This window comes from Sarcophilus harrisii, chromosome 5, assembly GCF_902635505.1.
Source record: "Sarcophilus harrisii chromosome 5, mSarHar1.11, whole genome shotgun sequence".
Classification (NCBI taxonomy): Eukaryota; Metazoa; Chordata; class Mammalia; order Dasyuromorphia; family Dasyuridae; genus Sarcophilus; species Sarcophilus harrisii.
The window spans coordinates 247,593,873-247,620,368 of NC_045430.1; the positions used below are offsets into that span (position 1 = coordinate 247,593,873).

The 26,496-nt window shown below is 33.7% G+C and overlaps 1 protein-coding gene across 7 annotated transcripts in view; it reads left to right on the top strand.

Annotated features, from left to right (window-relative positions):
* Positions 1–26,496, top strand: part of ULK4 (unc-51 like kinase 4) — a 627,906-nt gene that overhangs the window by 302,160 nt on the left and 299,250 nt on the right. For all 7 annotated transcript variants that reach the window (XM_031940060.1, XM_031940061.1, XM_031940057.1 and 4 more), the window contains exon 30: positions 16,569–16,617. In XM_031940060.1, coding sequence (XP_031795920.1) covers positions 16,569–16,617 — 49 coding nt within the window. The remainder of the gene's footprint in view (positions 1–16,568; positions 16,618–26,496) is intronic.

The window sequence follows — 26,496 nt, forward strand, 5'->3', positions numbered from 1 at the left end:
AAACAGTAGCCTGAGTCTCAAACAGTGTTCCATGGCTTCCTTGGCAAAATTTTTTTTCAGTCCCCAACATATGTTAGCATTTAGCTTTTCTCTCAATGGCACGTTAGGCAGAAGAAGGAAAAGAAAAAAGACCAGACAGTACTGTAGACTAATCATGATTTTTATTGAGTTAAAAATGCCAACTCATTTTAACACTCTCAGGCAGTCTTCGATGGTATCATTAGGTTTTTGTAGCACATCTCTCCACTTAGCATGGAGGCAGGAATTATGCCTAGTCTGGTTGTTTGTATAACAAGCAGAGAATGGCCAAATTGTAAGGAAAGGTTATATTGCATATCTTTAGGTCCTCTAATGGGGGTGGTCCCGCACTGACTGAACAGATTCCCATCTGTTAAACATTCTTAAAGCTCTTTTTATTTCCCCTTTGGGTAGTAGCTCTTAATATTTTATCCAGTAATTCTGACGCATCATCTCTCAGCATTTTTATCTTCTAGTACCATGTCATTGATTCTGCCTAGATCACCACTGAAATGAGATTGGGGATACAAAATAACTTTCATCCAATATTAATCTCATTTACTAAAAGGTGGAATGATAAAAAAAAAACCATGAATGATGGAAGAAAATGAAAAAGCTATTATTTTGTACCATACCAAGAATCTATCTCTCTTTAAAGATTCGCCACATCACCATTATCATCAAGAACAGTTATTTCTCCCAAGTCTTCCATTTTTACTTGGTTTTGCTCCTTCATTTTTGAGCAGTTCATAAAAAGAACTATTTTTATCCTTGTTCGTCAGTTTCTCCTCATCTTTCACTAAAGTCATCCTAGTCTAGGGCCTTAAGTCTTCCAGAAGACCTCACCAGAAGTGTTAGTATCTGTATTTCTTTTTCCTTTTTCAAAGTCTCACATATCTGGCTTTCCATCCCAACCCAAGTTATACTTGGACAATTGAATATATCCTTCAAACATCCTGGTGTCTTGGATTTGACATTCAAGGTCCTTCACAACCTGGCTCTAACCTATCTCTTTAACCTCATCTTGCATCAGTCTCCTTCATGTGTCCCAGACTCCAGGTAAATTATATTCCTTGTCTTGGATTCCTCCAAATATGTACCTCTCTTTTGCCTTTGTTCGTGATGCATCATGTGGTGAGTGTTCTCATGCCCCTTCCACTTATCCCTACTCATCTTCTTTGACTCAAAGCATCATTTTACCTCCTCTATAAGGAATGTCTTGACCCTTCTGGTGGGAAATCAATATTCCTCCCTCAAAATTCTCTTAGCATTTTGTACTGTTTCTTATAAACACGTGTGCTGTTTTGTATCATAAGCTCTTGCCACTACATCTTATTTATCATCCCAGATTGCCAGCTTCTTGAAGCTAGATTTCATTTTGCAGAAGATGACTGCTTAATAAATGCTTACTTGAATTCTTTCCTATCTCTCAACTTCTACAGTGTTATCTTTTATAGGATATAATGGATATTTATTGATATTATACTTATCTTTAATTTTAAGTATATATGTTCATGTTCACATAGTGCATAATAGTGCATTCCTTATCTTTACAAGCCCTCATATATAGGGATAGTATTTTTAATTTTATTACCCCCCTATAGGGCCTAGCAGGGTTTTCTGGGCACAAAAGGTACAAAATAATTTTTTGGTTTGTTGATAATCTCTGCCTAACCTTTACTCTAATAAATTTTCATGAGATTTTATGCCCCATTATAAGAGTGAACTATTATCTTGGCAAATAAATGACATGACAAATCATAATATAATGACTAAAATATTGCATATGAGAACCCTACTTAGTTTCAAATTTTTAAATTTTGCTTAGAAGGCTTCATTATAGGTTACAAAGAAATGAGTCATTGGTTAATAGACCTTTCTAAGAAACTATGAAGCTTTGCCAGAAAGGATAGATCATGATATAATGGGAAAAGCTTTGGGGGTCAGAGACCATAGATGCAAATTCTGCTTCTGACATGTATTAGTGATCTTGAGTGTTAACCCGGGCCTTAGTTTCCTTCCATGCAAAATGAGAATCTTGCATTAGATGGCCTTTCTTCATTGATTGATTCTCTTCAGTTGAAGTTTCCTTACCTGAGTCTGTAAGGAGTACTTAGTGTTAGAGTTGTTCTTATTACAAGAAGCAGAATGTCCTTGGGGGAGAGAGGACTTGTGTTTTTTTTTTTTAATCTGTTTTTTTCTTAAGCAAATGTTCGTTCATTCATGCAACCAATAAAAGACCCTCAAAGTCCTGTAATAGCTAAGGCATTGTATTGCTCAAAGATAGAGAGGGCAGGGTTCCCTGTCCTCCATGAATCTACAGATCATGAAGTAGCATTGTTTTAGAAATCACCATAAATCCTTGCTCTATTAATTAGTCTATTTAGCTAAGTGAAAAGGCAATTGTTTTTCCTTTCTTTTCTTGTTTGGAAAATATCTTGTTGTATTTCCCAGTACTAGATTTTAAAATCTTTATTCCAAATGCTTCTCAACAGTTTGATATTCAAGCCTCACTTTTTATGTGGAAAAGAGAAATCTCCCTATATGAACTGTTATCAGTCAGAATTTTGTAACTGTGTAAGTGAATTAGTACGAAGTGTGGGTCTGCACAAGCATTTTAAGGAGAAATGTTACAAAAACTATTGAATAGAAAAGCATTATTGCTTTCACAGTGAAAATAATGTTAGACCATAACTAAATATTATGAAAGTAATATTTTTTTCAAAACGACCTCACTAATCCAGTAATTTGAAATCTAGTTTGATTCTGCAGAGCTTTGATTTAAAACGATTGTCATTGGCTGATGTGATTGGTGAATTGTGTAAGTGGTAAGAAATTGAAAAAATCTTGTGCTCAGTTCTATATTCTGGAATAGCATATCTAAAAATCCTTCCATGTATTCCTTACAACCCAGTTTACTGCATTTTAAGTGAAAAAATTACTGTTAATTTTTTATTATAGGTGATTTTGTAGGTGATAAATTAACCAACTACTGTTCATTCCAAAAGGTTGTCCAAAATCTTTTATTGTATTAGAATTTAGTTCTTTTGATTGTTACTTAAGGCCATCTGACTTTTGGCTTGGGTCTAGAAATCTGTTTGAGAGGGAACAATATCTGCTATCTACAATCTTGCTGGGGACTCTAAATTCTAGACCTAGCTCATCCTTTTAACTGTGAAACATCATCATGAACAAGCAGCTCTTAGAAATATTAGCTTCATCTCACTGGAAAATGTTGATAATTAAATCATAGGTCATAGAACTAGAATGAGTCTTGAGAGGTGATCTAGTTCAGGCCCTTGCTTTTGGGCAGGCTGAATTTGCAAATCATACCAAATGCATATCATTTTAATTAGATTAGATTTGCTCATTTTAATATATTCACATAATTTATAGGCATCCTATGTTTATATGAAAAATGCTGGCAATGCTTAATTTTTATAGATTCAGATTTTCCTTGTTCCTAAGTCACTACCTTGTCATAATTTAAGTCTCTCTAGAGGTACACTAATTTCTTCTCATTCTTAGAATATACCAAGTCCTCATATATCTAACCTGTCTGAAGAGTACCTTAACCAAGGCATAGGATGCCTTATTAAATTCCACTGTCGGCTAAGACTTTGTATTGAACACAAGCATACAACATGGTCTTTGTGAGCTGGAAGCTTATATTCATTGGTAGCAGGGGTGAGGTTTATTTCATTCATTCACTTTATTAAATTGACATACCAAGGGTACATACAGAAATAAGCAAGAAATGACCCTTGCTCTCAAGTTGCTTATAATTTATAAGAGGTTTTAATGATATATCATAAAAAAGTGATAATATTTTTGCATGATTTTGTAGCATGAGGGAAAAATGCTGAAATTGGATGAGGGAAAGATAATTTTCAATTGGGGTAATTGGGAAAGGTTCATGAAGTAGGCAGAACTTGCTGAACATTGAAGGCTGGGTATTATGTCAACAGATAGAAATTGAAGTGAGGAGAACTAATCTGGAACAGGAAGAACAAAGATTGAGATAAAAAAGAGGGGGATGCATTATCTAGGTGGGATGAAATATAAGGAAGGTGAGAACAAGTAAATAACCTGTCACAAAAAATTTATTTTCAACTGAATTATTTCCAAACTTCTTCTAAAGGTCAGCTTATTTTAAGTCATATTTAATGCAACTTCTTAGTTATAAAAATCTGGGCAGTTCTTTGAAGCATACTGAAATGGACTCAAACTGCCATCATCTACCTCTCGTGATGTTTAGTCCATCAATAAGCATGTAAGTAAATGCCATAAAGGTGAATACTATCTCTCATATTTTTTCCTAAATGCACAAATCTAAAGTTGATAGGTTTATTTCACATTATGACTTATATTAACAACTTAGTTGCAGAAATATAAAAATCCTATTGGAAGATAGAAAAGGAATTATTCACTTTTATAAAACGCAGACTACCACAGTATTATCAATTCCTGGAGCAGTACCTAATATTATGAAAGAGCTAATTCAACTTCATATAAAAAGTAGTTATTTCCTTTCTTATTAATAAGTTCAAGCCCATTACTTTTTAAAGTATCTTATATTTATTGTAAATCATACTACTTGCATAGAATGCAGTTTTTTAGAAGATTAAATTGCATATACAGTTTCCTAAAGAAGTATCTTTTAACTAAAAAAAGCCTTTGGAACCAAAATTCAATACTTAGAGACTCTTTAGGTAAATAAAAAATTGATTAGATATTGATAAACTGGGTTTTCTAATAATATGGACAACACTTTAGAGAAAAGTGATATACTGAAAGTTAAATGATGCATTCTAGGAGTACTTAAGAACCCACTCAAAAAAGATTTTCAGTCAATCAATATGCATTTATTAAGTTCTTAGTATCTACTAGGTACTTTGCTGTGTATTGAATATTACCAAGAAAAATCCAAAAGCAATCCCTACCCCTCAAGGTGCTTACATTAAAAAACTAGTTCTTTATTATTAATTTCCTTTATTCTCTCTCCAGAATGTCTCCCAGAGAGCCAGTAACTATAATAATTATTTTCTTTTATATAAAAAAGAGGAAGAAGCTTAAAAATCTCATCCAAACCAATTGGAACATTTTTTTAAAAATCTGATTTTATATGCAGTGTTTCATACCCATGAAAATTCCACTTCTGCAGAGGAGCAAGGGGAGTATCTTCTCATATATCCTATTTGGGGTCATGTTTGTTTTTTATAATTTGGTAGAATTATTTTTCTCTTCTTTGTAGTTTTGCTCTTTCCATTTATGTTGTTATATATGTTGCATATATTGTTTTTTTTCTGGCTCTACTTAATTCACTTTGTATTAGTTCATTTAAGTACTTTCATGCTTCTCTGAAATCATCATGTTTGTCCTTTCTTATATTGCAGTAATTTTCCATTACATTCTTGTGCCATAAAATTTTGTTTAGTCATTTTCTGACAGACATCTATTTTGTTCCCACTTCATTGCTATTGCAAAAAACAGTGTTGCTATAAATATTAGTGTACATGGGGACTTTTTTCTTATCATTGACCACCTTTTAACGGATTCATTAGATTGAGGATATGGACATTTTAGCCACTTTGCCTTATTCCACATTGCTTGAACTATTTACAGCGACATCAGATGTTGCTGTAAATTCCAAGATTGACAACTACTGTTTTACCAGTTTCTTGTATGTGGTCTGAAACACATAGCTTGTTTGGATTTGTATTTCTCTGCTAGTGATACTGATAATTTTCTCCAAATCCACATAACAAATATATATATAGGTAAGTAAAAACAAATTCCTGCATTGACCATGTCCAAATATTTCTGTGTCATACTGTGTTCTGCCAAAAAAAAAATGGATACCATGCTTCATTATGAGTCTTCTGGAATTATAGTTTATCATTGCATTGATCCCCAGATTTCTCATGTCTTTTAAAGTTGTCTATACAATATTATTGTTGCATTAATTGTTCTCTTGGTTCTGTTTACTTCATCCCCTTCATTTCTTATATCATAATAATATTATATCACATTTATATACCATAACTTTTTCACTAACTCATAAGTTTCTGTTTCTTTGCCACCAAAAAATAAAAAAGCCATCATGATTTCTTAGTAAAAATTCCATAAGTTTCTAAGAAAGAAATATTTTTCTTTACTTACTATCATAAGCCTTTTATCTCTAATTTATGTTAATAATTTGTTCAATTCTATGTATTCCCTTTTCTTTATCTTAGATTTCTTTAGATCTGAGAAAAGAACATTAAAATCCCCTATTAATTGTTTTGATGCCAATGTCTTCTTGGAATTCAATGAAATTTTCCCCCATTATTAATTTAGATCTCATGCCATTTAGAACATTTGATAGTGATATTTGCTTGCTATCTCAGATTCACTTAAGCGTATGGTAATTTCCATATTTATCTCTTTCTGTTTTGTAAATTTTTACTTTTCTTTTTCTGATAGTATGATTACCACTCTTGTTTCATTGTATTCATTTGATGCCTACTAAATTTTATTCCAGCTTCCCATGTTTAGTCTCTCTCTCTATATATATGTCTTTGATTTTTATATGTAATAAATGTTTTAGGATTTTTTTCTTACCCATTTTGTCAATATTTCATTTCATTGCCTTAAATCTACTTCTTCCCTTCTTTTCCTCTTTCTTTTTCCTCCTCTCAGCAAAGTGGTTAAGTCAAAATCCATTCTGTCCTCTCCAATTTCTTGTGTTCATTGATTTTTATTTTTATTTTTTTGATCTTCTGTGAATGATTTCTTTACCTTCTTCCCTTCTTTAATTTGCTTCTTTTTGTTATTTTTAATTTTTGACTCATGAATCTTTTATACATGGTCTGTATACAAATTTATTCTTCATTTAGGAGCTTTCAGTTACTCATGGAATTTATGCTTCTGAAATATTATTTGACTTTCCTCTTTTTATTCAGTCTTTTTCTTTTTGCCCTTGTAAATCTTGCCCCCTCACTGTATATTTTTTTTTTTGTTTTAACTCTCTTTTAGAAGATTCTTGAGGGAACAAATGAAGATAGAAGCATTGTTCTGTGTTAGAAATTTCTCTGTCTCAGATGATGTTGTCTAGTTCTACCCGCTGACCTCCCCATCATAATTTTTTTCCCATTTCCCATGTATCCATTCCCTCTCTGGTTCCATGTCTTCCTACCTTTTACTCTTTTAGAGTACTAGTGGTGTTCAGAAGATCTGATTTCCCTTCTTCTGAGGCAGGATTTTGTCCATGAGGACACAGCATTCACAAGAAACAATCTCCCTATACATCCAAATCCTGCTGATTAGATCCATTGTTAAGCCCCATGTCCCATTACTGAAATATTGTATCTACTTTGTGAATGCCCTTGTAGGGAATCCACTCTCCACATCAAATTGAAACTTTCCCCTTTCCTTTGGCTTCTTTCAGTTACTCACTTTTCCTCTTCTCCTGTAGGTCCCTCCCCCTTTTTTGCTGAGATTATGAGGATTCTTTCTATCTTTGTCGATCAGTAGATTTGATTAGGGCATATTCCATAGTCCCTTCTATCATAGACCTTCCATCTCCTTTTTTTTTCCCTTCTCACATTCTGCAATTTAGTGCCACAAAATATATTGAATCACCTGTAAGGAGGAGTTCTAGGTTTCAGTTAATGGTTTTGGAGGCCTGCTCCTCCACTGAAACTTCTATTTAATTCATTGTTCATCTTTATTCCCTCGTATATTTTTAAGAAGATATATGTTAATAGTCTTCTTATTTTTTTCATTTACTTTTAAAGTTTTTCTTTTAAAAGTCTTTAGAGATAAGATAACTTTTTAAATTCTTTCATGGGAAATTCTTTTTCTTCATCTTTGACTTTTTGCAAGTTATATAATTTGCTAACACCTTGTTTTTGTTTTTTGTAATATCAATAATTTTTTTATTGATAAATAACCTCATGGTTGCAGGGTATGTCATTTTGGATTGCCTTTTGAACTGCTTTGCTTTTCAAGTTTTGTCCTGTCTTTTTCTGTGGCTACTGGTGGGTACAGAAATTCTTATGTTATTTAAATTCCATTTCCTTTATATTTAAATATCTTTCTACTGGTTTCTTGCAGAATTTTGCATTTGTCATGTCATGTCATGTCATTGTCAATTTAATCTTCATGTGTCTTGGATTTTGCAGCCTGGGTTTGCTTGTTTGTTTGGTTTAGGAGCCTATCTGTAAATTATTTCAATTGGAACTTTCTTTTATATATTCACATGTTCTCTGTAGTTTTTTTATATTATTTTCTACATTTTAATATTCAAGTTGTTCTCATTTGTCATCTTCTTTTGGGAAATCTTTGAGATTAAGTTGAGCCATTATATCCTGTCTTTAAGATTAATGAATGGCATTTGTCACTTAAGAGACCTTGGGTTAATTTTTTGACATCGATCCCCTCTAATGAGGGAAATAGCATATACATGAATCAATATATACAACATAAATAGTCTAAATTAATGGTAACCTTTGAGAGAAAGGCCTCCTTTAGGACATAGTTCTTGAAGTGAATCTTAAAGGAAGTTGGAGAAGAGGAAGAACCTTCCAATATCAGGAGACAGCTAATACAAAAACATAAAAATGAGAAATGAAGTGTCCTTTGAAAGCAACAGCAAATACACCAGTGTGGCTGAATTGTAGAGCCAAGATTCTTAAATTTTAGGTCACAACCCACTATGGGGTCTTGTAACTGAATGTTAAAGGGTTGCAAAATTATGATTTATTATCAGTAAATGTTTGATTTTTAGACCTGTTTTATATATTTATATATCTGGGGTTGTATAAAAATTTTTTGGGCAAAAAAGGGTCATGAAAGGAAAAGTTTTAAGAAGCCCTCCTTTAGAGGATATGGAAAGGAGTAATATGTTTTCTAAAAATGGAAAAATAGGAAATGACCATGTTGCCAAGAGCTTTAAATACCAAACAGGAGTTTATGTTTGATTCGGAAGGTAATGGGGAGTCATTGGAGCTTATTGAGCAGGAAAGTGACTTGCTCAGAATCAGCTTTTAAGAAAATCACTTTTGCAGCTATGCTTAGGAAGGATTAGAGTGATTTTTGTTAGTAGAGACTGAATCCAATGAAAAGGCTACTACTGTTGGGGTCTAGGTGAAAGGCAATAATGGTCTGAGCGGGATTGATGGTGCTAGGAGCAGAGAGAATAGAACGGATGAGGGAAGTACTTCAGAGAAAGCAATCACAAGACTGGCAGCTGATTGGCCATGTGGATGAGGGGGTGAATGAGAGACAGAAATCAAGTGGGGCACCTAGGTTGTAAACCAGATTTTCTTTTAAGCTTGCCAGTCCAGAATCCTCTGAGGTTTTAATTATTGTTTAAGAAAGTAACCACAAAAACATAAAAAACCTCATGCATCAGCAAAACCCAGAGCTCACAAAGAAAATCCTCCCACCCACAGCCTTTATGGTTAACTTGTGCTACCACAAGGCAGCATCCAAGTCTTACAGGCATAATGCCTGTCCTGTACGTCACCAACAGAACACCCTTATTTTCTGGTTAATATATAAGTAAAGGCTTGGGTGAATTGGTTCAACATTAATCAGGTTAATCTCTTAACATAGTTTGGAGATAGGGGTTGCTGGTTTAACTTGAGTTTGTTTACAATAAGAATTTTCTGGGAATCTCTTCATTACTTTAATGCTTGTTAAAGCTGCTATGAAGCACAAAATTTCTATTTTGGAATAAAGGAAGCATGACTATGAACCTTATGGAATAAAATATATTTATGAGTATAAATCAGTGATAACATTTACACAATTAGGTGTGGGGTTGGTTGGTTTGTTTGTTTTGGATACAAACCTGTGATTTCTTTGGTGTAAGGAATATCCAGTGAGGGAACTCTTTTTATCAGAGTTAATGTACAACTGTTCTAAATTTAGACTTTAAAAAAAATCATTAAATATTTGTCTATTATATGTAAAAAGATTTTAACAATAATTAAAAAATAATTGAGTTCTAATTCTTTCCCTTCCTCCCCTCACTCTCCCCTTCTTGAGAAGGCAAGCAATTTGATATCAATTATATATGTGAAGTCATGCAAAACATAATAAATTTAGAGTCTTAATGAGTTTTCTAGGGGCATTGAGAGATTAAATGATTTATCCAGTATTATACAATTAGTATGAGTCAGAGATATGACCTGAACTCAGGCCTTCCTGACTTCAACACTGACTATTTATTCTGCCACACTGCCTCTCATTTTGTAAGTATTGAAAAGATTTATGTTTATTAGTTTTTTTAAAAAAGTGCTTTGCAATATTTCCAGTATTTGAGCAATTAAGAATAAAATAAAATTTTAAATTTTAAAAAAGAAAAAAATTATGCATAGCTACTGTGTGCAGTGCTAGGTAGTTGGCAGAGATATAGAGGTAAAAAGTGACATTTTAGAACTTGCATTCTAGCAGTAGAGCTAAGACATTCACAAATAAGTGTAGCAAAATTTGAATTTGATCAATGCAAAGTAAAGGAATGAACCAAGTGCTCTGATTTGAAGATCAAGAAGCCATTCAGGTTTTTGGGGGGTATGAGAGAGTCAAAAAAATTAATGAAGATTTCAAAGTTACCAGCTTCATTATGCTGAGAAATGAAAGATACCTCAAGTTTTTCTTTGCATTTAACAATTATAAAAAAATTAGTGGAAAATATAATGGATGAATGAGGCTAGGAAATAAAAATTTCCCAAATGTAGAAGTACTAAAAATGAACTATAGTTTGGGCTAACTCTTTTTGGTTCAGAATTCATTCCATTTCATAGCAGCTCATCAAAGCAGGGGATTTTGAGAGGATAAAACATGAAATGAACCCTCTCTATACATAACATTTTCTATTATACAAGGAATAGCATCATATTTTCACTAGACTTTGAAATCCCCTGTTTATTTGGTATATTTATTCATCTTCCCTTGATACTCTTAGAGGATATGGACAAAACTCTACTGTTGGAATTCATTTTAAAATGTAAGTTTACTCAAAAATTAAATTTTCAAATGAGGTTTACTTCTCCTTAAAAGTATTTTTTGAAGGAAACCCTAGTTTTTGTTGCACTATGAAAAGAAAACATGAACTTTCTTTTGTTAAAGTCTTTAAATAGAAAAATGACTCCTGACAGAACCTGGATTCATAAGAAATGTATCTGTAGACTGCTTTTAAAAATAAAACTTATAGACCCAAAGGAACATCATCTTTCAGAGCTATCCATTTGAGATGCTCATATTTCAGCGATGGTACTCCAAAGACTTTTTTTTTTTAAAAAAAGAAAGTTGCCTTCAGAGTGGGTCACATAAGAAAATTCATTTTTTGTGTATATAATGTGTATAGACATACATATATATATGCATATGTATGTGTATATGCATCTCATTTTTGATTCAACATAATATCATCCAACGCGATCATTGACCATACTCATCAGTCTTGGTTCCAAGGCTTTTGGGTTATTGATTTTAAAAAATAAATTAGCCAAGACAGTAAGCCACAGGAGATATAGAGCCAAGAAGACTAGAACACTTGCTTTTGATCCATATTGGCTGTGTAACACTAAATAAATCAATATATTTCTCCAAATTTTTCCCCCCTGAGGCAATTGGGGTTAAGTGACTTTGCCCAGGCTTACACAGCTAGGAAGTGTTAAGTATTTGAGGTCACATTTGAACTCAGGTCCTCCTGACTTCAGGGCTGGGGCTCTATCCTCTACACCAAGTAGCTCCCCTTGTCATATATTTCTCAATGTCCAATTTAGCTCTCTAAAACCAAGTTGCAGATCAGCTGTGAATCTGCTTTGGCAAAGGAATAGTGCAATTACAGGTACAGGCAATATGAAGGCTAGGCAATTAACATAAGAACCATTAGGAGTTTATTGCAATAATTTAGACATGTAGTGATGAGGGGATATCCTAATGGAGAGAAAAACAATTACTTAAAAAAGATATTGAAATATAAACGACTAGGTGGTACAGCAGATAGACCATTAGATATGATATCGGGAAGACCAGAATTCACGTCCAGCCTTAGATACTCTGTGACTACACTAGCTCTTTGACCCTGGGCAAGTTCCTTAATTGCTTTCTGTCTGTTTTCTCATCTGTAAAATGGGGCTAAATAATAATAGTCAAACCCTATACCCCCAGCGTTGTTGCAAGGATAAAATGACATAATAAATTTAAAATGCTATGCAAATCAGAAGGTTTTATATAAATGCTAGCTTTGATGATGATAATGATGATGAAGTGGAATTTAAAGTCCTGGAATCACTGGGAGAAGGAATAGACAGAGATGGGGAGGAAGAGAGGGAAGGAAGAAAAGAGACAGACACAGAGAAAGAGGGAGGGAGAGAGAGGAGAAATAATGTTATTGCCAAAGGAAAGAATGTGTAGAAAAAAAAAAGATGGAGTCATAGAGTCCTTTTTGCTTTGAGAACATCTAAGTTAAGGAATCAAAAAGAGACTGAAGAATCAGTAAAGGAAACAGAGTATCTGAAGAAGTAGGTCAAGAAGCAGGAGAGTATGGTTGTCTCTAAAAATCCAAGGGAGAAAAAGTTATCTTGTGGAAGAGAATGAATGGTCAATTGCTTTAGGTCCTATCTACATAGGACTTAAAAGATTAGATAAGGGAAAAGAACCATTGAATATGGTGATATGGAGGTCATTGGTGCATTTTGAGAGATTCTGGGATACTATATCAGAATTTATATTCTGGGGATTGAATAGAGTGTGGGTTCTGGGGAAGGAAATACATATTATGTATAAAAGTGATTCAAAATGGTGACTTGATGGAAGAGAGAAGAAAAAACCTTTTTAAAAAAAATTCTTGGCTTCCTTCGAAGTTTAACTCAAATATCATCTCCTATATGAGGTCGTAATAGTCTCCATCTGTTAGTGCCTTCCCTCTTATATATGTTTTCCTCTATGGGATATAGGTGCTTTGTTAGCAGGAAGTTTCTTTTTTTTCCCTTTATATTCCCATCTAATAATAATTTAATAAATACTTGATAATTGCTAACTAATAGCATTGAATTAAATGGAAATCCTCTTTTTCTGGAATTCCTCAATAAAGTTCCATATAATTTAAACTTAAAAATCAGGCAGTAATAATAATTGCTGAGCTTTATTGGACTTAAAATTTTTTGCTAGGCACAGCCTCTCAAAGATCTTATAGTCTAACTGGGGAAATAAAACATATACAGGAAAAGATAACAGAGAATATGAGGAAACATATAGGAACCAAACACTCAATTAGTACTTATTAAGTACCTGCTGGATATAAGAACTGTAATCAATGTGGAAGACAAAAGGAAAGTTAAAAAAAAAAAACTCACAAAACTTGGTCCTGCTCTCAAGAAGCTTACATTCTAATGGGAGAAAAAATGTAAATAAATCTATATATAGGAGATTCATATAGATTAGAGGAAGGCTAACCTTAAGTGGGGGCTCAGGAATCAAGGGGATGATCACTGAAGGATTGTACCAATAAGAATTCAAAGTTGGAAGAGATTACTGGGATAAGTAGGAAAGGGTTATGTAGAAAGTAGGATTCAAGTAGCTTTTTGAACAGCAGACAGGATTTATAGAGAAAAGATATTTGAGCAAGTCACAATCAAGGACTTGTAATCAGGAAGATCTGCTTTTTAATGAGAACCAGTTTATTTGAAAAACTGCTTTCCTTTCCTTAAGAGAGTGGGAGATAAAAATGGGAAAGCTCACCTGGAGCCAGTTATTGCAATGCCTTGCGTGTCTGCCTCAGGTGTTTTCAACTTTATCCTGTTGGATCTGGCCACCATTAAAAAGATGTCTGAGCAGGAAAATAACATAAGGAAAGCCCTCTTTGAAGGTTAATAATACATGGAATAATTTGGAGGAAGAAGAAATTGGAAGCAGGGAGACCTAACAATACCCTTACAACCCAGGTATGAAAAGGAAGAGGTAGCTGAAAATGAAAACATGAAGAAATAATTGACAGGACTTAATCACTTTTTTTCTTCATAGGATTTTACTGGGAAGGGGAGGGAAGATGTGGTAAGTGAGAGAGAGGTTTCAGAATTAATTGACAATTTTAGTTTTAGGTGTCGGGAAGAATAAATACATAAATACCATACCATAAGTACCATAAATACAAACAGGACAGATATGTCAGAAATAGAACTACTTTGAGTTGGAAGATGATTCTGGCTTGAATGTGTTGAATTTAGTTGAGATTGAGCTATCAAAGGGGAAACTTCCAGCAGCTGACTGGAGAGATGGGATTGCTCTGAAAGATGTGAATGCCGGAGATATTGATTTGAGAGTCGGCTGAAAAATTAAATTTGAAATTATGAGAATGAATGAGATCTCAAAGGGACAGAACAGGGGAATAAGAGAGCAAAATCTATCATGCTTTGTGTTTTCAAAAGAATCAGTACATTAATTTAGCAATAGATAATTATTTTTCATTCTCCAAATGGCTATCTTAAGTTATATAAAATTCCACAGATTTTCTATATTTCATAGTTATACGAGATCATTACAACACTGCAGATCATTAGAAGAGTAATAAACATTTATTATGAGTGCATAAATTCAATCTTTGAGTTCTCAGTAGCTCAAGGTCAAAGTACGTAGGAACTAAAGTCTAGCCTGCTTGGATTTCTCTTTCATCCCAATTTCAATGGGATGGAAGATCCCCTTATATAATTGAGCTTTCATTTTGCTTTTGGTGGTAGTATTTCCTCTGGCATATAGGGTTGTTGTCAATTTAAAAAAAGACCCAACAATTTGTTTCTTTTAAAGTTATATCTGTGGAGCTGCTACAGAATAGATCTGAGATTAGGTCTAGTTGTGTTGGCGCTACCTCAAGATTTCAACAAGTCTTAGGTGGGGTCTAAGAGTAATTGGAGAAAGTAGGATGAAGGTGGTATGGAAGTGGAGCAATAGAATAACTTCTCAATGCATAATTAAATGGTGGCAGAATGTGCCCATTGGCATTTCTTTAAAATAAATAAACTTTAAAATAAAACTTTCCAATAAGCAATTTATCTGATGTTATAAAACTATGAAGAGTCCTTAGTGAGTTTTTTTTTTAGAATTGTTCATTTATCATTTATAAGCATAGTATTTAGTAAAATAAGAAAAGCTTTTTTAAAGGATTAATAGTGCTTTTCAATCAAGAGTATCATTATTAAAGCATGGTAATGGGTCATTTTCTTGGAATCATTGGGATTAAATGAATTTTTTAGGTAACTGAAGTTTAACCTGTTCATAATAGAAACTTTATTTTTGCTTAGTTTTGATAGAAATATTATTAAAATGTTTTATACCCTTCCTTTTTTAGTAAAAAGAATGTACTGAATACAATTTAAACTTAAGATCATTGTTATTTAATAACAGTGGCTGAAGTAAATCTATTTTTTTGTAACTCCCAGCATTACTGTTCAGTTGTTTTTTAACTGCCTTTGCTGTTTAATAGGCAGGTATGTCTTTAGAAATGTTTTGGTTTTGACTCTAACCCATTTTTGGTTAGGCTCCCTACTCTGGTGCTATTTTGGGTAATTATTGGTAGTGGATGCCTGTTTTCGTGACTGAGATAACCAATTACAAATTAGTTAAGCTATTTAGCTGTAAGTTTAAGCCCTAATATTGTTGTTTAGGTCAATAAACTATACAGAACAAGTAAGGCTTAATATATATGCTAAAAATAGTTTTTTATTCTTCAAAGTATGAAAATTAGGTTTTAAAAAAATTAATACCCATTCCCTTATTTCTCTTATCTAATAAATTAGGTATTCACCAGATTAACTTGTATTATTTACTTTAAATATGCCACTCAGAAAAAAAGGACAAGAAGAATTTGAGTCTCAGACTACAACATTATTTGGAGATTGTAGAACTTGCTCAACAAAATCTTATGTTATCTTAGAATTTTAATATGTAAAATATTTTAGGTTTGAGATCCTTTGTGACCTACTGCTTAAAAAAACTCTCCTGTTACAGTGGATGGTGATTTATTTCCAGTTTTGGTTGGGGGAAGTGCCTGGAGTCTAATGGCTGATTGGTGCCCAAATTTTCAAAAAACTAAAGATGATGAAAATTCATTGTACATTAATCTGTTAGTGCAGAAGAGATAGCTAATGAGGCATACATAAAAAATTACATTGTGGCATGCTTATAATTTAACTGTGCAGCGTGAGTTGTTAGTTCAAATTATTTCACAGTCTACATTACCTATTTGATAGTCTTTATAGTAATTCTGCATTTTAATTAATTTTCTCCATTTTAAAAAATATTAATCTACTTAAGAGTTCCACTCACTTACTTCAGATCAGTAAGGCAGAGCTAGTAGTCACTTGCAAAGAAGTCCCATATTTCTTGTGTTTAATAGATTCAGTGAGTATATTAAAGTGAACATTTAGTCCAAGGCTATGTTTCTTGGTCCCAGATTTTTCTAATAATAAAGAATTGGAGCTGCACTGTTCCATATTTAAATGTAGTGGTTTAAGTATCAATCATTGTCAAAATGATTTCTTCTTTTTCTTCTTTTACAGTCTTGTTGAAGAAAGCAAACTGATCCCAGTTCTTTTTGAAGTAATTCTGGTAAGACAAGAATGAATATTTGAAAGTCAAAAGAGTGAAATGATTTAAAAATGATGTATGGTACATGAAAAATAGCATTTTACTAAGAATCCAGAGATCTTATTTGTAGTCCTCACTCTTTCATTAACTGTCTCTTTCGTCAAGTCATATAACTTGGCTAGCCCTTCTCCCCACCACGTGTCCTCAATTTTAAAGTGGAAAAAGTTGGGCTAAAACCAGGCTTCTGAGCGTGGGATCCATAAATCCTCCAAGATATCCATGGCAAACTTTCTGGGTTTCTGTGTACCTGAATGGAGAAAAATAGATCTTTATTTTCACTATCTTCTAACTAAAATTTAGCATTTCTTTTAATTACGAGTGAAGTTCTTCCTCTGAGAAGAGATGCATGACACACAAAAAGGCAAGAATTCCCAGACTGGAAGATCTTTAAGGTCTGGTGTTAGTCATTGCGTAGTGGAATTCAAAGAGCTCTAGACTCTGGGTTAGCATCCAGACTAGGAGGCCTGGTTTTCCAACCTATTAGATGTATAATCTTGGGCAACTTTACCTAATCTCTCTGAGTCTGAGTTTCCTTGTTTCTAAAAGATAGAAAAATATTTGTACAACTATGTAACTTTATTGTTTTCATGAAGATACCTTACAAATGAGGCATTATTTATGAGTTATGATTAAAATTATACATCTCAAAGTCTTATGAATTAAGAGGTGACCCTTTGTTTTTGAAGGCTATAACAGTAGGTAGTTAATCAATAAGAATTTATTACGTGCCTATTATGTGCCAGGTATTGTTCCAGAAGAATGAAAGCCTTGGCAGACTCTACCATGTTGGAAAAGCTCCAAGCATTGCCCCTTACAAAAGACTGCACCTATTTTCTAAAGACCAGACAAACTTAGTGAGGAGAAGTTCATCAATAATTGGGTGACCTCTCAGTGATGAATTTTCTTTGACCATGAGAGCCATAAAATAAAGAATATATTAAATGGCCTTCTTTGTAACTTCCTTCTGCTTTTGTACTGATTGTGAAACAGTGTCAAGAAAAGGGGCAGAAGGTGTTTAGAATTATATGGCTTTTTTAGCTAACTAGTCAAATATCTTGAGTATTTTTAATCAAAAAAAGAGCTTCTGCTCTTATGATTAGTGACTCCAATGACAAAGACTGGACATAGAGCTGGAGGAACTGAATTATATCAGTTTTGCCATTCTTTTACTTGACAATAGAATAACAAAGGAAATTGCAATTCAGTGAAAAGATGGTTCACAGATTCTCGTTGGAAAAGCAAATAAAGGAATTGACTAAGTTGATTTTATATTGGGTACAAAAACAACAAGAAATTTCATTTCATTGGACATTTGTCCATCATGTGTTTCAGTGTTTGTGCTAAATACTTACAAAAAGATTACTATAAAAAATTATAGCTTCTATATCAGCATCTGTAGTAGAGAATTAATAGGTAGAAAACCCTAGGGAGAGTTCAGTAAGTTGCTGAGAATTAGATCAACATATGCTTTGATACTGGATATCTAGAAAAGTGGTCAGAGGCAAAGTTGGTAAAAATTTATGTTGGCAGTTAGGGTTCAGGAGTAAGAAATAAGAGAGATCAAGGAGTCGCAGATTACACAGAAGCTCCAGGATCATATATCATAAATTTTTCCTTTCAAGGGAAAAAAAAATTGGAAGGTGCTGGACAAGGTGAGTACCAAATACCATAACAAAAATTAACTTAATTATATTTTGACAGGAACAACTTTATTACTTCTCTGCAGTCATTCATAAATCTGCCATCAGCATAAGGCACACAAATAGCTTGTTAGAGGGGAAAAATCAAAATTAATAGAAAGCTAGAAAAAATGTATTAAAATGAGAAAAATATATGGCATACAGTTAAGACCTGACCTGTTAAACTAACTGTTCAGTTGGAAAAATGGGAAAGGGGTGTAGAAGAGAACATCAAAACCAGTTATATTTCATATGGACCTTTAACTAATATAAATGAGTTGCCATTGTGAGAAAACCAAAAGACAAAAATAATTTTAAAAATTTAATTTTAATAAAAAAACAATAATAAAAAACCCTTGTCAGCAAGCACCTCCCCTACTTCGCAAGCAAAAAGACACAATGGTCAAGGGCAATAGTTGCTTGGAAAATAAACACATTTGTAAACAACCTTTTGGAGAAGATCCCTAAAAAATTAAGGGCAATTACATTTTTATAAAGAACAATAGAAGGCAAAACTAGCGTTTAAAAAAGAATAATTCTCAGTAAGACTTAAGAAAATTATCCCAACCAAATCAAAATGAGGTTCATAGAGCATTAATACAAATACAAATTACAGATTCATTGGAAAATTAATTTTATGGGAAATAACAGAGCTAAATCTTGCGCATAATTCTAGCTCATGAATGATCAAAAAGCATAATTGTCGAGGAAAAATAAATATTTAAGGTAATAAAGACAATGTAATAAAACAGAAATTTTTAAAAGTGAAAAATTTACTGCTAGGACAAATGTGTATGATTCTTGGGTCATGTGAAATCTTTATTTTGGCACTTTTGTATTTTCTTGCTTTATTATATTATAAATGTTGATGCCAGAGTCCAACTGTGATACCTTCTCATGATTTAGAAGTGATTGAATTTTCAAATTTTCCAATGTAGTACAGGCTCTGATGGATACCATTATATTGTAGAGGCTTCAAGTATTTCAAGTCTAGCAATTAACTGCATTTCCATCATCCAGGGATCAGCCCAAATAAGTTAATAGAAATAAAGTATGAGAAGGTTGACTACCAAACAATAAGTATTTTTTGTCCATAAGAACTTTTGAGGCCAGTCTGATAAGATAAAGAAGTATGATAATCTATATTAATGGAAAAATACCCCCATTGATAAATCATGGATCCCTGATGAGTTGATCCCTGAATAATGATTCTCCTACAACAAGTTGGATGAAAGGCTAAATTATCTTCTCTGCTTTTATCGAGGTTAGTTAATAGTGTTCATATAGTTGATATTCTACAAACGCCAATTGATTTTTCTGTGACCCTTTGTACGTAGTAAACATTAAATCATGAAATCCTTGAGATCCGGGACCATTCTTGCCTTTTCTTTGTATCCCCAGTTTATCCAATAAGCACATAGTGGGTGTTTATTGAATATTAATGGACAGACTAACAAATAGGCATTTAATATTTGAAAGACTAAGTATTAGTGGTCAGTCTTTTGTCTGATTTATTGTCTTCAGCCCCATTGCTACTCCCCTTGATTTCAGAATGGTAGGAGAGGTTAAAAAAAATAATTATTTTAATAAAGAAATTGATTTAGAACTGGAAGGGACTTTCCAAGTCTTCTACAATTCTCCCTCATTTTACAGAGAAGAAATGAAAGTCTGAAGGTGCTTTGTCTCACATTCCTGAATTCCCATGGGACCCAAGGCCCCTGTCTGCACTAACCTGCCTCTCTGTAAAGTGCTTGTCTTGGCCAATATATACAAATCACATGATATCCATTGAACTCATGTATTTCTTGGCTGTTGCTCCCACTGCTCATTTTGCTTTGTTGTCTACAACCCAGCTTCTTAAACTGTGGTTCGTGACCCCATGTGGGGTCTCATAACTGAATGTGAGAGTCTTTGAATTATGATTTATTATCATTTATATGCCAGTATCCCTGGGGTCATGTACAAATTTCTTAGGCAAAAAGAGGTCACAAATGGAAAAAGTTTAAGAAGCCCTGGTCTAGAGCAATGTCTTTTATGAAAAGTGAGTTGTAAATAAGGATTGGATTCAAGCCAAAAACTATCTTGATATCAGAGGAATCGAGCATTTCTAATAACCCCTGTCAAAATCTGATTGGTTTGTTTGGGCTGATAGTAAAATTCCAAGTTCTGTATTCTAGACTAGCATGGCTTTTGTCCTAGCTCATAGTTCCCACATCTCCGGGCAGATGTAAAAAAAAATTACTATTGGAACAGGGAGAGCAAAGCCAGTGATTCCTTTTTACCCATCCCTTAACCACTAACCATAAAGTTTATTCTTAAACAAAGAATTCAGGACATTTGCTATTTATAGGATTTGGAGTGTCAGCAGAAGGTTACTGGTTTTGATTAAATTAAGCCAGAGTCTCTGAGCATATGATATCTGCTGCTGTTTTCGTTAGTTTTCTTGGCTAAGTATAAAAAAGCAGATTCCATGCTTATCCAGAGCTGTAAAGGATTTCTCACATTGTGTCTGGAAAACTGACAAACTGAAATCAGTTTATTGAATTATGGAAAAAATTTAAATTCAAGGGGCCTTTTAATATTTCTAGCAGGGAAAATTGAGTGGAAAATGTATTAGAAGCACCAAATTTAAAAAAAAAAAAAAACACCTGTAAAGGGGACAGTGGACAGATAATTATCATACATTATTTTTTGAATGTGCAAACTAAGCAGCAATTTTCATTGGAAGCTCAGCAAGAAAATAGTATCACAATAATGATACTGACTCTTACTTCTATTTTAAATTATTGCTTGGTAGGCTGACTTCTTTCATCTGTCTATATACATAGATCTGAGTTCTCATTGTGGCCCACTACCTAGAGCCAATGGTCAAGAACTTGAATAAGGAACATATTAGATGGCATTAAACTTGAATAACTTGTAGGATCCTTGTAGAGAATTATAAAATGCATACTGGGTATAGAACGTTATGTCTAGGTAAGAGCTGGCCCTTGCCCTGATCTTTACCTCCTCGTTCCTTCAAGTCCAGCTCAATTACCACCTTCTACAAGAAGCCCTTGGCAATCCCCTTAATGCTAGTGAAAAAGCTTCTTGTAGAAGCTGGCACACGGCAGCTACTAAATAAATGCTTGTTGAGTTGATTCGGAATCTAGTGAGGGTATTGAAATATTGAATTGGATGGGAGCTATTTTCTCTATTGTGTACATAGAGTCTGCGCTTTGGTTAGAATACACTTGATTGAGCCCCATTGCTCTTCAAAGGGCTCCATTACCAATTCTGCCATCATCAGAACCATCCAGTTCTTTCAGAATCTGTGTAGCAAATGAACAGACTCTTCTCAGAGACTGCTTAGTTAGCAAGCCATCACTGCTCTCCACTGGCTGTTGAGGAAGCACAGCCAATTACCCACTGGGAGGTAGATGGCTTAAATGCATTGTCTTTTGTAGGACCCTAACCTTTCCATGAAGCTGTTTTATTAATGGGGAGGTCCCCCACTCTGTTCTCAACTTTCTATACAGATTGTTCATTGACCCTGAAAAATGAATATATTCTTTAGCTTGAATGATTTATACGTGCTAGGGAAGGGCACCATGGTTCCTGGCCTGTATGTGTCTCTAGAAGAGGTAAAGGGAGTCGGATTTATAGGAAATGGGAAACTGCTGGAAACAAGTGAACAGATGAATGACATTATTCTAGCATGAAGGGAAAGGGGAGAGCAGAGGCAAGGAGACCTTCTTGCCATTACACTAACAGTATTACTGTGAGTGGAATGGGAGTCTCTTGTACTAGGAGGGTAACAGTGGATACAGAGAGGAAGGGAGAGGAAAGACTTGGTATAGAGCTCACATCACCAGGATTTTGTAACTGGATAGAAGTGAGGAGCTGGACAACCCCAATGTTTGGAATGTGGGTTTAATAAGCAAATAATTTATTGTTGTTGAATGCTTTGGGACCCTCTTTGGGGTTCTCTTGGCAAAGATATTGGAGCAGTTTCCCATTTCCTTCTCCAGCTCATTTTATAGTTGAGGAAATAAAGGATTAAGTAGCTTGTCCAGTGCTACCCAGCTAGTAAGTGCCTGAGACCAGATTTGAACTTGGGAAGGCGAGTCCTCCTGACTCCAAGCCTGATGCTCTATCCATTGTACCATTTAGATGCTCTAAGCAAATGAAAATTTTCTATGAAAAATAATATAAGGAGAAGCAAGTGTAGGGGGAAAGAGCTTGGTTTGAGTCACGTTGAGTTTTAATTGCTAGCCTAGATGTCCTGTAGGGAGCTGGAGATAATGGGAGTCTCTTGTAGAAGGATGGTGACAGTGGACAGAGAGGAAGAAAGAGGGAATATTTGGTGTAAAGGTCAGATCACGAGGATTTTGTAACTAAATGGGAGAAGTTGGGAGGCCCATGGATAAAGCTTTGTAATTAGTATTCATGATCATGTTAAACTGTATTTCTATTTCTTATATTAAAAATTAAAGTAACAATATGAAATGCAATAAGAATAGCAATAAACATTTCAGTATTTATTTGATGAATCTCTTTTGGTATATATAATTTTATAATTTACTATTATGAAATCATTTGGAACAGTGAGTACTCCTTTAAGTGTCACTTAGGTTTTTATTGAATTTTCCAGTGCCCTCACTCCTTCAACCTTCCATATCAAGCATGCTAAAGTCTTATAGCCTTTTCCCTTAGTACAACCAAACCCCATCAATTGTCATTTTATGTCTCCTTTTCCCTATGAATCTATTATGGCTACACTTGTTGCCTCCATTTCTTTGCTACCCATTTTGCTCTTTGACCCTTTATAAGCTGACTTCTCTCACCATTCCATGGCAAATAAGATTCTCAGAGTTTATCATAAAAGTTATTGAGCAGTGTGGCAATGTCCCAGTGAGGAGAATAATTTGAATCTTGGGACCACTGACCTGGAGTTCCAAGAAACCTCAGAGGCCATCTCTTCCAAGCTCCTCACTTTATAGATGAGAAAATGAAGACTGGGGTAGTGTCCAAAGTCGCATAGAAAGTGAGAGTCAGAGGTGGGATTCTGATCAGGTCCCTGTAAGATCCTTCCTGTAAGTCCAAAGACTCGAGGATAGGAGATGGTCACTCTGGGACCTTGAAGTCTCACAAATAAAGAATTTTGTAGAAATTCCCATGTGACATGTTTCCCATGTGTTATTTCTCCAAATAGCCTCTTTGTTCCTAGGATCCTGTTATTTTAAGAAGTTTCCAGCAAAAGTTGTCTCAAGGTATGTGTGTACGTGTGTGTCCTCAGGGAAGTGATATATTTTGTACTCTTATAGGAGACATGTTTTAGAGATGACTATATCATACTAAGTAGATAACTTGGCTTTGCAGATTACAATCAGTAGGTATATTCCAATAACTTTCCTTCTAGGAATTACATATACACATATGTCTGTATGTAGCCATTCATATTTTTAGGACAATCTTTTTGTATGTTTACAGAAATCTTCCCCTTGACTTTGCTGGTGATAAATTTCAGAGTTTGTATTTTTTTTTTACTACTTTTATAATGAGCAACAGCTTACCATTCAAGAGATCATGAATAAGCAATGCAAGACAATCTTTGCAAAAGCAGCAAATGAGATTAAACACAAAATCTGGTGTATTCTTTTTATGGCTAATGTCAGTGCAACGTGCACTAAAAATATCCACGTGTGTTTGCTTGCTTAGATTAAGATTCACGCTATGGTCCTTTGCTGAAATTAGTCAAAATATGAATGTTGTTCTTTTGTTTTTATTGTAATGGGGCTTCTGGGCTATTCACAAGTGAATAGTCCTTCCTATTCCATCTTAGAGTAACTTCTATGCTTAGTTGTAAAAATAATTCATTTTGTTATCTGTGGCAGGTTTTCCTTTGAAATATATTACCCATGCACTTTAAAAGATTGCTCACATATGTCTCTCTCTCTTCTTCTATGATAGCCTATATCTGTTGGAAGAAAGTAGCCTTTTTTCATTACTTCTCAGTGTTTTATAGGGTTCTCTCCCCAAAGTACTAAGTAGGTATTTTAAAGAAATTATTATAGAATTATATCAGAAAATCAAGTTAAAAAGAGAAAGTAGTTGCATACCTGGTTAACTAGATTAAAGGGGCTCATGTTAGGTTGAAGGAGGTCATAAATAACTGTTAAAGTGATGTATAGACTCTATAATAAGTTATTTTTAGCTCTTTGACTCTTAGGCGTCTATAAGACTATCTATGTGTGTATATATAAAGGTCTCAGAACTTCTTGTAAACTTAGTGCCCCAAACCAGTCAAAAGAAACAGTTAGTTTATTTGCTATGTAGTCTCTTATCCCTTCCAACTCTCTTCCCCTCTAAATTTCAAGGCTCTTTCCAACATCCTTTCCTCAACTTTTTAAATGTTCCACATCAGCCTTTCAAATTAACAATATGTTGTTTGGTAAAGACTTTGTCAAGCCAGTTTAGTTTCCAGTCACAGCAGAAGAACAAGCATGGTAGGCCAGCTCAGAGCTGTGGACATTTATTCCCTCTTGACATACATTCTGATATGGTAGAAGTAATTCAGAAGACCTGGGTCCATGTCTTAGTCTCATACATACTACATCTTACTAGGGAAAAGTCATTTATCCTAGCTGAATTTCCATTTCTTTGATATAAAATGGTAGAATAATAATACTCCAACTATAATCTCATCGAGTTTCTGTAAATAATTTTGGATTATTCTTAAGAGTTTTATTGATACCTTTGATTTCATTTTTATGGTCTTATCTTCCCCTTTCTTCCTATAACTTTCTATGCCTCACACCTTGAGCTGTTAATTAATTTTTGCTAGAATGATTTCTAGTTTTTCCAGCAATTCATATCAAATAGCTCTTTCCTGGGTAATTTATGATTTTTTTTCTTGCCTTTTTTTTTTAATTAAAAAACTTCCCTTTCATTAGGAAATTAAGAAACATCAACAAACATGAATATGAATATTTTTCTATATGGAAAAAGAGAAAATGATAGCAAGAACCAGGATACTAATTAAGGCCAGATTTTAAAATTCAGTTTTATATTCTATTCAGTTAGAATTTTCTTTCTCCCATGCTTTCCCCAACGAGAAAACAAGAAAAACAAAATCCATGCATTGTGACATGAGATGTCAAAAAAGTAAATCTACATAAATCCAATATTTCAGCATTAGAGACTAGAATTATGTTGATAAGAATTCTTAAGTCTTTAAAGTTATTTGTCTTTACATTATTGCTATTATTACTATGCAAATTATCCTTCTGCTTCTGCTTGCTTCACTTTATATCAGTCTATACAAGTCTTTCTAGATTTTTCCAAACCATCGTCTTCATAATTTCTTATAGCACAACATAAGATTCCATTATTTTCATAGTATTTTCATACTAAATTTTGTTTTGTAATTGTTGGGGGCACTCCATCAGTTTTTAAATCTTTACCATAAAAAGAACTGCCGTACATCTTTTTCCTTCTTTTCTTTGATCTTTTTGACATATAGAATCTACTAGCAGTATTGCTGGGTTAAAGAACATGCATAGTTCCAAAGTTTGAGTCTTGTTCAAAGTTACTTTTCAGAATGTCCAGACCAATTCATACCTCCATCAACAATGCATTAATGTTCTATTTTTTTCTCTTTTTAAATAATATTTTATTTTTCCAAATATATGCCAAGATAGTTTTCAGTATTCACCTTTGCAAAACTTTGTGATCTAAAATTTTCTCCTTCCCTTCCCCCTCCCCAAGTTTATATAGGTTAAACATATACAATTCTTGGAAACGTTTTCATATTCATCATGTTACACAAACAAAATTTAGATCAAAAGGGACAAAAACATAAGGAAAAAAAATCAATAAAGTGAAATACTATTCTGTGAACCACATTCAGTCTATCTCTGCAGATAGATGGCATTTTCCATCCTAAGTTTATTGGAATGGCCTTGAATCACTGCATTGTTGAAAAAAGCCACATCCATCAGACTTGATCATCACATGTTCTTGTTGTTACTGTGTACAATGTTCTCTTGGTTTTACTCAATTCCCTTAGCTTCAATTAATTCATGAAAGTCTTTCCAGCCTTTCCTAAAATCAGCCTGCTCATCATTTCTTTTTTTATATTAAATTTTTTATTATAGCTTTTTATTAACAAAACATATGC